Below are 12056 nucleotides of genomic sequence, written 5' to 3' on the forward strand. Positions count from 1 at the left end.
CTTTCTCTTCCCCTCCCACAGCCAAGACTCCATTGGAGCAAAGTTGGCCCGGGCACTGAGGATGGCTCTATGGCCTCTGCCTCAGGCGCTAGAATGGCTCTAGTTGCAACAGATCAATGCCCCAGATGGGCAGAGCATCGCCCCCTGGTGGGCGTGCCAGGTGGATCCCGGTCGGGCACATGCGGGAGTCTATCTGACTGCCTCCCCATTTCCAACTTCAGAAAAATACAAAAAAAATTATATATACCGATATATAAGCAAAGGAAAGCATCCTACCAAATATACTTAGCGAGAAAAATTTTGAAAAATAAAAATATGATTGGGAATTGGGTAGAATATGGACACCAATAGAAAGGATAGCAAATTGTGACTCAATAACAAAAAAACTGTGCCTGCTGAGTATCTGGGAAATTAAATTAGAATTAAACTAAAATTATGATGTTTATTAATACATTCAGTTTTTCCTATTCTTGTTTTTGTTTTTGTTTTTTTCTTTTTTTCTTTATTCATTTTTAAAGAGGAGAGAGAGAGGGAGAGAGAGAGAGAGAAGGCGGGAGGAGCTGGAAGCATCAACTCCCATATGTGCCTTCACCAGGCAAGCTCAGGGTTTTGAACCGGCGACCTCAGCATTTCCAGGTCGATGCATTATCCACTGCGCCACCACAGGTCAGGCTTGTTTTTGTTTTTAAAAAGTCATGCCATGTGATACATTTGAGTTTTATAATTCTTTCATGTTTATTTGGCTTGTTTCTGAAAGGATACATTTCCTTGTAAATAAAATTACAACTGAATGGGGGGAAAGTTGCACTGAAATGTTTTCACTATTTGGAATTACCACTTGATAATATTCAGTCCACAGAGACTTCGGGGCAGGGGTCAGTATGATTTGATTGCACTTAGAAAAACAGGACTTTTCTTTAAGTTAAACTCTAGGAGTCCTCATCTTTGCATAGCAGCGGCACCTTTTTTTTTTTTTTTTGTAACAGAGAGAGAGACAAAGAGAGGGACAGATAGGGACAGACAGGAAGGGATAAAGATGAGAAGCATCAATTCTTTGTTGCAGCAACTTAGTTATTCATTGACTGCTTTCTCGTATGTGCCTTGATCGGGGGGAGGGGGCTATAGCACAGCAAGTGACCCCTTGCTCAAGCCAGCAACCTTGGGCTCAAGCCAGCGACCTTTGGGCTCAAGCCAGCAACCCTGAGCTCAAGCTGGTGAGCCCGCACTCAAGCTGGTGACCTCAGGGTTTCAAACTTGGGTCCTCTGCATCCTCACTGACACTCTATCCACTGCATCACTGCAGGCACAACACCTTTTCTATGACTGATGCCTTCCTTACTCAGCTATAAGTATTAATTTCTATAGATTTATTATTTAAATGAAAAATAAATTTCAGTAATAATTTGTTTTAAAAACTCAAATTTAGCACCATTTTTTTTAGATAGCTTGAAACATTCTGGGAAATTACAGACACATAATAGATAATCTGCTCTTCAGCTAATTATATGACCTTGAGCAAGTAATTTAATGCTCCTGAGTCACTACTAGCCCTATGTGCAGGGGTAAACTAGATCAATGTTTCCCAAATTCCCATCCTTCACACATCACCTTCAAGATACCTATCACACCAGAGAACCATGTGAAACATCTAATTAAAACAATTAAATAAGCCTGACCAAGCGGTGGTACAGTAGACAGAGCATCAGACTGGGATGCAGAGGACCCAGGTTCAAAACCCCAAGGTCGTGGCTTGAGCACAGGCTCATCTGGTTTGAGCAAGGCTCGCCAGCTTGAGCTCAAGGTCGCTGGCTTGAGCAAGGGGTCACTCGATCTGCTGTAGCCCCCAGTCAAGGCACATATGAGAAAGCAATCAATGAACAACTAAGGATTAATGCTTCTCATCCCGCTCCCTTCCTGTCTTTCTGTCCCTGTCTGTCCATCTCTGTCTCTCTGTCACAAAAAAACCCCAAAACTATTAAGTAATATTTTAAAATAATTTAAACTTTATCCTTAAAAACAGAAGTTATGAAACTACAAGTCTCATGAAACCATCATCCTAAGACATTAAAATAATATATAACTATTAATATAAAAAACCTGAGGTCCTGGCCGGTTGGCTCAGCGGTAGAGCGTCGACCTGGCGTGCGGGGGACCCGGGTTCGATTCCCGGCCAGGGCACATAGGAGAAGCGCCCATTTGCTTCTCCACCCCCACCCCCTCCTTCCTCTCTGTCTCTCTCTTCCCCTCCCGCAGCCAAGGCTCCATTGGAGCAAGGATGGCCTGGGCACTGGGGATGGCTCCTTGGCCTCTGCCCCAGGCGCTAGAGTGGCTCTGGTCGCGGCACAGTGACGCCCCGGAGGGGCAGAGCATCGCCCCCTGGTGGGCAGAGTGTCGCCCCTGGTGGGCGTGCCGGGTGGATCCCGGTCAGGCGCATGCGGGAATCTGTCTGTCTCTCCCCGTTTCCAGCTTCAGGAAAAAAAAAAAAATTATTGAAATATAAAAAACCTGAATCCAAGTACCACCTATAGTCATCTCACAAGATATCACACTGTAGACCACATATCATAAGACTATTACACGTAACATACAACAATAGCTAAAACTTACAGCCTGTCTCATTACTGATGTTTCACTACCTGTTTCTTTCTTCTTATGCCACATAGCTTACTGAGTTAATCCCTCTCACAAAGCTCTGAATTATACACAACAGTGAAAATGCATTTCATTTTAGCTCCTGTAACTCTCACAGGCAGTCATACGTGCTAACAAATAAGCAATTTCCTAAGGCAGGTGAATTCCTACCTGAGTTCTCAATTGCTTTATGCCGCTTATTTGGAAGGGCCACGGATACATCCTCATAATCAGGGTCAGTTTCTTTGATTGTTCGCTTGATTCCAGACATGATGACATCTGTTCTTCACTGTGAAGCAATAATAAACAATTAACAACACAGCTTGATACTACACTTACATATATGTGTACACACATACAAAGAAAACACTGAAAAAGAATACTAACACATAGTGTGAAAAAAAATACCTCTCTTTAAAAAAATAATATTGGCTCACAGAAATTTACTGATAATTTACTCTTGGCAAAAACTGGTAGGATACTACTACTATAAACTTCAAGATAATTTTGTCATAAACTAGAGGTGATTGCAAATGGGGTTGTGGGGCAGGGTAGCCACATCCAAGAATGTTTTGTGAAGCTGCTGTGCTTTCTTCTTCCAATATTTATTTCTCTAGAATTTTCAACCTCACTGTATGTGCTAATTCCTACCTGACTGTATTATACTAAACCATGTTCTTTTTTTGCCTTCAGCTGTGGTAATGGGAAATTAACAAGGCTGATACGTATCAAAAGAAGGAAAAAAGAAAATACTGACACTTAAAAATCTGTGTAAATATGTACACATCCCTTCCAAAGCCAAAAGCACAATTATATCATTGCAAAAGTTCTACTAGACACTGTTCCTCTTCCAAAAGCGGTTTCATTAAGCACTTATTAATATTTCATGAATCAGTGTAGGGTATGCTGTCTAGACCAGCACTGTCCAAAAGAAATATAATGTGAACACAAATTTAATATTTTCAAGTGGCCACATTTAAAAGAGGAAAAAATAATGGGTAAAATTAATTCTAATAATAGTTTATTTAATCAATAAAGCCAAATATTATTGTTCCAACAATGTAATCAATATAAACAAATAAGCAAAAAAAAAATTTACATTCATATCTTTGTATTAAGTCTTTATAATCCAGTGTGCATTTTAAATTTAGAGCACATCTCAGTCTGGACTAGCCACATTTCAAAGGCTCAATAACCATCCGTGGCTAGTGGTTCCCTTATTGGGCAGCGAGTATGAACTGGCCCAGGATGGTTACATGAGTTGCCCCATACATACAGCATTCAGCTATGACACAGAAAAGACAAGAGGAGTTTTCTGATTTCCAAACCTCTGCTTTATCACTAACAGAGACTATGTACCTAACCAAAGGCAAAAATGTAATGCTTATTTATTAGGGAATTACAAAGTTTTAGAATAAAATTAATAAAAATGAAATGTTAACTCAAAAATATTTATTTTTTATTCCCTCAAAGTTAAAACAGAACCAACCATTTAAGAGCCTCTCAGCTCAGTCCAGTTCTCTCTCCCGCCCAGAGACTCACTGACCCAGCTGGAAGAAGGATGCCTGTAATGACATACCCATATGTAATCCTGGATTTACGAGAACATTCTTTCTATAACTGTTATCTTGTGTAATACCCTAAGCTTTAAAATGCTCTAAAAACCTTCAGCATTAATAAACATACTTAATCAAGCCATTTAATGTTTATTCATCATCATTACCTACCTGCTCTAATTCAGAATATAAGTGAGTATTTTTGTAGAGACCCTGAATTCAATTATTATTTCTTGTTTTTAAAGCTTATAAAAAGTGAGAGTCAAGTCCTACCTTCAGCATTTGGTTGGCAACTAGTCTTAGTTAGCCCCCCAAAAATTTTGGGGAACTTACATGAATACATTTTTTATTTGGGTTTTTTTTTGTTGGATTTTTTGGTGAGAGGATGGGAGACAGTGAGACAGACTCCTTCCTGCATGCACCCTGACCGGGATCCACCGGGCAACCCCCATCTGGGGCTGATGCTCAAATCAATGGAGCTATCCTCATTATCTGAGGTCATGCTTGAACCAATCAAGCCACTGGCTGCAGGAAGGAAAGAGGGGTAGAGGGGGCACGGGGGAGAAGCAAATGGTAGCTTCTCTTGTTTGCCCTGACTGGGAATTGAACCTGGGATGTCCATACAGCAGGCCAACACTCTATCCACTGAGCCACTGGCCAGGTTTGGTTGTTTTGTTAAACAAAAATCAATAAACCTCATTTCTTTTTCCTTAATGTAGATAAGAAAAAACAACAATACCCTTACTCTCAGATAAACCTAAAATCAGAGGCAGACATCTGGGCAGATCTCCAAATCTGTCTCTGCGCCTTAATTCCTCAGTAACCACCTGTCTCTGCAGTTGGCCAAGAGTTGTATGGGATTTCATACATGAAATCTGAGTAAGTTCAGCATCATCTTCACTCATCCATTCCATGGACCTCATAACCCACATAATCTCTTCCCACCACCCCCTCAAGTAATCTCAAGAATGACAGTGGCTCTTCCCCAGAAAGACTGGGAATCCCTGAAGAAAACAGTATTTTATTTCACCCTTACTTAAAGTGATAAAGTGAAAACTCTCTTTTAACTTTTGCTTTAAAACTAGGAGAACAGGCCCTGGCCAGTTGGCTCAGTGGTAGAGCATCGGCCTGGCATGCAGAAGTCCCGGGTTCAATTCCCGGCCAGGGCACACAGGAGAGGTGCCCATCTGCTTCTCCACCCCCCCCTCCTTCCTCTCTGTCTCTCTCTTCCCCTCCCGCAGTCAAGGCTCCATTGGAACAAAAGTTGGCCCGGGCACTGAGGATGGCTCCTTGGCCTCTGCCTCAGGCGCTAGAATGGCTCTGGTTTCAACAGAGCAACGCCCCAGATGGGCAGAGCATCACCCCCTGGTGGGCGTGCCAGGTGGATCCTGGTCGGGCGCATGCGGGAGTCTGTCTGCCTCCCCGTTTCCAACTTCAGAAAAATACAAAACAAACAAACAAAAACAACTAGGAGAACAGAAGATAAAAAAAGGGAAGAACTTGGTGGTGGAGGGGGTTGGGCAGGTAAACCACCAATGAGTTACCGTTTCTGCCAAGGTAATTCCCATTTTATGCAGCCTCTATAGGCAAGCTTCTGCTGTCATCTTTGGGCACAAACTTGAGCTTCTGATAAATATGTTTGGGAAGATTGAGGCTTGTACTTATAACGCTTAAATAATTCAGGTTTGCTTCAGTCCAGGAAGAATACTAAAGTATACACACGTGCGACATTCAAGCGTATGCTAGCTAAGGCTGGGCACATCTGCCTAAGCACGCTATCATCATGATGTAGTAAATAAGCGAACTGAATGTGTAACAAATGACCCATGGTAATATTAAGTTTTGGATTCTTTTTGTCTGGCTTCAAGATTTATGAAAAGGAAATGTGAGCAGTTATCGGATACTGCCAGATTCAAACCTGAAACAGGTTTGAACCAGATAAAATTAAAAAGAATACTGAGATGGTATTGTGAACCATTAAAAAAATCTGTTGCTGTTAGTATTTGTCTGTGAGAAAGGATTTTCTACTCCCCAGGAAACCAACCCAAATACAGAAATATATGTAATGCTGATTCCTGTAATAACATTTTTATCACACTGAAACAGCTTCATCATATATAGTAAATGTTCACTTAACCTCAAAAAATATTCATTTTTCAATTAAAAAACTTAAGCAAAAAAAATTATAAATTTCCTGTCATGTACAACATAAGAAAGAAAACTAGCCTGCATTTACACCCATTCAAGTAACATAAAATGAGTCTTGAGTTTTTGAAAAAGGTTAAAGACCAAAAGCAAAAAACCTTTTAATATTCTACACTTTGAAATAAACCTTAAAAGAAAAACAATCTCTAAAACATTACATATAAAAATACAGCTCTGGCAAGGTAGTTTAAGTTAAGCAGAGTGCCATCCTGATACACCAAGGCTGCAGGTCAGGGCACATACAAGAGTCAAGCAATGAATGCATAAGTAAGTGGAACAACAAATCGATGTTTCTCTCTCTCCCTCCTTCTCTCTCTCTAAAATCAATAGATGAAAAAAATTTAAAGACACAAAACTTATGTAATATATAGTCACTAGAAATCCTTAGTAAAAGGTTTTAGTTCCCATGTCAGAGAAAACCTAGAGCCCTGGCTGGGCGGCTCCACTGATGAGAGCACAGTGCCAACAGGGCCAGCTTGCAGGCTCCATCCCCAGGCAGGACACACGCAAGGGTCAACCAATGAATGCATAAATAAGTGAAGCAATAAACCACTGTTTCTCTCTCTCTCCTTCCCTCTCTCTCAAATCAATATATAAAAATAAAAAATAAAACCTAGAACCCTCTCTTGCAGACACATCTTACAAGATGTGGCCAGTTCTGGAAGGAAGGAGTAAAACTGGGTTAAGTGCCTGAAAAATCTGCTATGTATACTATGTGAGGTGTCTTCTCAATATAAAATCCTATGATCCTCATAACATCTGAATCTCATTAGAACCTGAATTCTGTGCTCTCATTCAAGACACCTTTTCCCATCAGATGGAAAGGGGGAATGAGGAGGAGCAGCACAATCACTTTCAATTCAGACAAATGTTCCTAAAATGCTCATAATGATTTTTTTGGCACTGTTCCTAGTCTTCATTTCAAACAAAATTATTTTCACTTTTTTTGTGAAGACAACCAGTGTTCCTTTATCAAATATCTGAGAGAATCTATAATCCATTCTCCTCTATTAGCCAGAGACATTTCAAAAATATCTACAAAAGCCAAAACACAATGGGTAAACAAACGGTGGTATACCTAATGAACTCCTCATCCGAGCAACAACAGGACTGAATCTCAAAATCATTAAGGTAAGTAAAAGAAGACAGATACAAGAGTAGAGAAAATGATTCCACTCATACAAAGTTCTAAAACAGACAAATTTATCTATGGTGAATGAAAAGAGAATAGCAGTGGGGTGCTGGTGGTGAAGACTGACAGGGAAGACGAATAAGGATGCTTCTGGGGATGTCTTCATCAGGGTGTGGGTTACATGGGTAATATGCAATCGTGAAAACTCACCCAACCATACATACACTTAAAATCTGTGTATTTCACTGTACCTCAATTCAGAAAAAAACTATAAAAATACTTACTGATCATACCAATTCCCTGCTTGAGATCTTCAATGGCTTCCCATAACACTTAAAATAAAACCACTCTCCTAACATGACCTACAAGATCTTACATGAACCCTGGCCAGCAGCTCAGCTGGTTAGAACGTCATCTCGATATGCCAAGGTTTCGGGTTCAGTCCCTGGCTCAGGGCACAGATCAATGTTTCTGTCCTTCTCTCTTCCCCTTCTTTTTGCTCTAAAATCAATCAATAAATTAAATTTAAAAAGATCTTACATAAATTGGGTCCTGCCTCCCTCTCCATTCTTAATGACAAACATCCAGACACACTGATTTTCTTTCTGTTCTTCAAATACATCTCAATCTTTCTTTAGGGTTTTTGGATTTAAGGCCTGTTCTCTCTGGAATGCTCTTCCCTAGGTTAGCTTTACCAGATCCCAAATCAAATGCTTACCTCCTCATTAGAGAAAGCCTTCCCTGATCACACCATCCAATACAGCTTTCCCATTTCCCTCCTACAAACTTTCTGTAAGCACTCAATAAACTGTGCTGAATAAATTAATGGACAACTAAAAGACATGCCAAAATACCACCCACAGGGAATATGACTACTAGCTTACACTAGCTTTCATCATGCTTTCCACAATGCTATCTTTATAAATCTACTTGTTCATACTGTACACCTTCAAAAGCACTATGGCTAAATGTATGCAAAGTTATACACAGACACATGCAAACACAAAAGACAGCAGGCATGACAAGATTAATAACAATAATTTAAGGCAAAAAAACAATATAATTGAGACTGCTACCATTAAAAGACACAATCACAAAGATAGGTCATAAACTATACCCCAAGCAACACAGTGTCAAAATATACAAACCAGCCCTGGCCGGTTGGCTCAGTGGTAGAATGTCGGCCTGGCGTGCAGGAGTCCTGGGTTCGATTCCCTGCCAAGGCACACAGGAGAAGCGCCCATCTGCTTCTCCACCCCTCCCCCTCTCCTTCCTCTCTGTCTCTCTCTTCCCCTCCCGCAGCTGAGGCTCCAGTGGAGCAAAGTTGGCCCAGGCACTGAGGATGGCTCTGTGGCCTCTGCCTCAGGCGCTAGAATGGCTCTGGTCGCAATAGAGTGACGCCCCACATGGGCAGGGCATCGCCCCCTGGTGGGCGTGCCAGGTGGATCCCGGTTGGGCGCATGCGGGAGTCTGTCTGACTGCCTCCCCATTTCTGGCCTCGGAAAAATACCAAAAAAAAAAATAAAAAAAAAAAAAATATATATATATATACACACACACACACACACACACACACACACACAAACCAAAAAGACAAGGAAAATTTAAGAAAATCAATCACAATATAATTTGAACACATTTCTCTCAGAAATTTAAAAGAGCAAGACAACAGATAAAAATTGAAATGATACAAATATAATTAACAAGCCAGCTTTAACAGATGCATGTAACTCTGAATCCAGCATAGAATAATCCATTTGAAATATTTATAAACCTTCATTTAAATTAATGCATATAGTAAGATATAAAGAAAGTGTCAATAGTTACAAAATGTAAAAATGTTACAGCCATAGTCTCTAATCCTAAAAAAATTAAACACAAAAACTCACTATGATAGGGCTAATATGATATTCTAAATTAATTCCTGCCTCAGAAAGGAAATTAAAATAACAGACTTGAAAAATTAATAATGAGGACATAATACATCTAAATCGATGGAGATGTGGTCAAAGGCATCCTGAGAGAAAATGACAGACTAGTCTTTTATTTGTGAATAAGATACAAATCTTACCTAGCACGGTATTAAAAAGAATAGCACATCATAACTAGAAGGTGTTACTGCCAGCAGTAATCAATTATTGGCGAAGCAAGGTAATTTGCACAGCACATGTTGGACCTTTAGAAATACAGTAATGCAACTGACTCTCAGTAATCCAAATATATAGGATCCATTTCCTGAATTAGACAATAATTTGTACAGTTGTATGTAAAAATTTGTTCTTATATTGATGATTAATTACTGTATTATTTTCCATATGAATTGTAAACCTACTTCTGCCAACCCCTGCATTTTGTTTTTGACCCCTGTATTTTGTGAATTAAAAATAGCAGCAGATGCCTGACCTGTGGTGGCGCAGTGGATCAAGCATCAACCTGGAACACTGAGGTCGCCGGTTCAAAACCCTGGGCTTGCCTGGTCAAGGCACATATGGGAGTTAATGCTTCCTGCTTCTCCCCCCTTCTCTCTCTTTTTCTCTCTCTCTCTCTCTCTCCCCATCTCCTCTAAATTGAATAAATAAAAAAATTTTTTTAAATAGCAGCAGGTTTTACCTCAACACTATCTAGGCTTCCCAAGGGCTGCTCAATGTGTACTCTAAGAATTTATATCCATTTCAATATTATACTGAGGAAAATCATTATGCGTAAAGAAGTCCAATCAAAATAAAAATATATTTCAATGTCAAATTTAATTTTTTCCTCTATTTGAAGATTACTCATAAAACTATCATTTCCCACTGATACAGATAACATGTATACAGTTAATCTCCCCAAAATGATGCTTATTTTTCACACTACAAGCTATGTGAACTGACCTATCATAGGAAATATTTAAATTAAGGGAAATCTAAAGATTCTGCACTGATTTTCATTAAAGTTGGTACTGACAAAACCTCTATCCTAATTATCCTAAGTCGTGTCTTTTTTTTTTTTTTTTTTTAAGCGAAAAAGAGAGGGAGAGAGACAGGGACAGACAGGAATGGAAAGAGATGGGAAGCATCAATTCTTCGTTGCAGCACTTTAGTTGTTCATTGATTGCGTCTCATATGTGCCTTGACCGTGGGGCTCCAGCCAAGCCAGTGACCCCTTGCTCAAGCCAGCAACCTTAAGCTTCAAGCCAGAGACTTTTGGGCTCAAGACAACAACCATGGGGTCATGTCTATGAGCCCGCACTCAAGCTGGTGAGCCCAGGCTCAAGCTAGATGGGCCTGCACTCAAGCCAGTGACCTCTGAGTTTCGAGCCTGGGTCCTTAGCATCCCAGGCTGATGCTCTATCCACTGAGCCACCGCCGGGTCAAGCCTGAGCCATGTCTTATACACAAAATTGTTTGAATATGCTTTCACTTGTTGGTCAACATAATCAATGTTTCTTCAACTCATCTGGATTAAAAAAAAATAGTGCTTTAAAGTAAAAAAAAAAATCACAATTTTACACAGGACCAGAATAATGAGAAGCTGACAGAGAGGTTGGTCATCAGCATCAGACTGAAGTAGGCCATTCCCAACATGACATGTAAAGAGCTGAGCAAAATGAAAAAGCTAGACAGCTGGGCTCAAAAAGTTTTGTTTCATTATTTAAGTATTATCTACTACCAGGTCAAAACACCTACTTCCCTGTTATAAATAAAACTGCTTAAGATCAAATACAAGTTGCTCTATAAGGTCAGCCTCAGGATCCAGTCAGGCCAGTACTCGGTCTCTAATCTCACAGAGTAACAGTATGAAAAAGAGTTTAGAATAAAAAAGCTATTCTATTATAGATTCTCTATGCCCTTGCTCCTACTCGCCAGTGTAGCAGCTAGAGAGCTGGCCGTGGTGAGTATCACCCTTCCTTTACCCCATCACTTCACCATATTTAGTCTAGACAGAGTGAACCAGGGATGTTTAAGGGTTTTGTCATACATATTTCGAGTAAATTCTAAGGTTTAAAAAAGGGAGGCCATCTAATCTTCCAGTGACTTCCTTCAAGCCCCGTTCAGACAAAGATCACTGGAATCATCTAAAATGATAGTTCTGACCAGTGGTGGGATTCAAATAATTTAACAACTGGGTTGATTCTCTGCTCTAATGACTGTTTCAAGTATATAAAAAAAAAGATAAACCGAAAGGCAATTTATTTATTTTTTTGTATTTTTCTGAAGTTGGAAACAGGGAGGCAGTCAGAAAGACTCCCGCATGCGCCCAACTGGGATCCACCCGGCATGCCCACCAGGGGGCGATGCTCTGCTCATCTGGGGCGATGCTCTGTTGCAACCAGAGCCATCCTAGCACCTGAGGCAGAGGCCACAGAGCCATCCTCAGCACCTGGGCCAACTTTGCTCCAATGGAGCCCTGGCTGCGGGAGGGGAAGAGAGAGACAGAGAGGAAGGAGAGGGGGAGGGGTGGAGAAGCAGATGGGCGCTTCTCCTGTGTGCCCTGGCGGGGAATCGAACCCAGGAATCCTGCACGCCAGGCCGACGCTCTACCACTGAGCC

The 12056-nt window shown here is 40.6% G+C and overlaps 1 protein-coding gene across 6 annotated transcripts in view; it reads right to left on the reverse strand.

Moving 5' to 3' along the window:
• The window catches only part of YEATS2 (YEATS domain containing 2), a 127112-nt gene that overhangs the window by 89541 nt on the left and 25515 nt on the right, over positions 1 to 12056 (reverse strand). For 5 of the 6 annotated variants that reach the window (XM_066240932.1, XM_066240933.1, XM_066240928.1 and 2 more), the window contains one exon: positions 2803 to 2920. In XM_066240932.1, coding sequence (XP_066097029.1) covers positions 2803 to 2902 — 100 coding nt within the window. In that variant the 5' untranslated portion in view covers positions 2903 to 2920. Of the gene's footprint in view, positions 1 to 2802; positions 2921 to 8242; positions 8262 to 12056 lie in introns of those variants that run through there. The other variant, XM_066240931.1, reaches the window with a different exon arrangement.

This window comes from Saccopteryx bilineata, chromosome 8 (genome assembly GCF_036850765.1).
Source record: "Saccopteryx bilineata isolate mSacBil1 chromosome 8, mSacBil1_pri_phased_curated, whole genome shotgun sequence".
NCBI lineage: Eukaryota > Metazoa > Chordata > Mammalia > Chiroptera > Emballonuridae > Saccopteryx > Saccopteryx bilineata.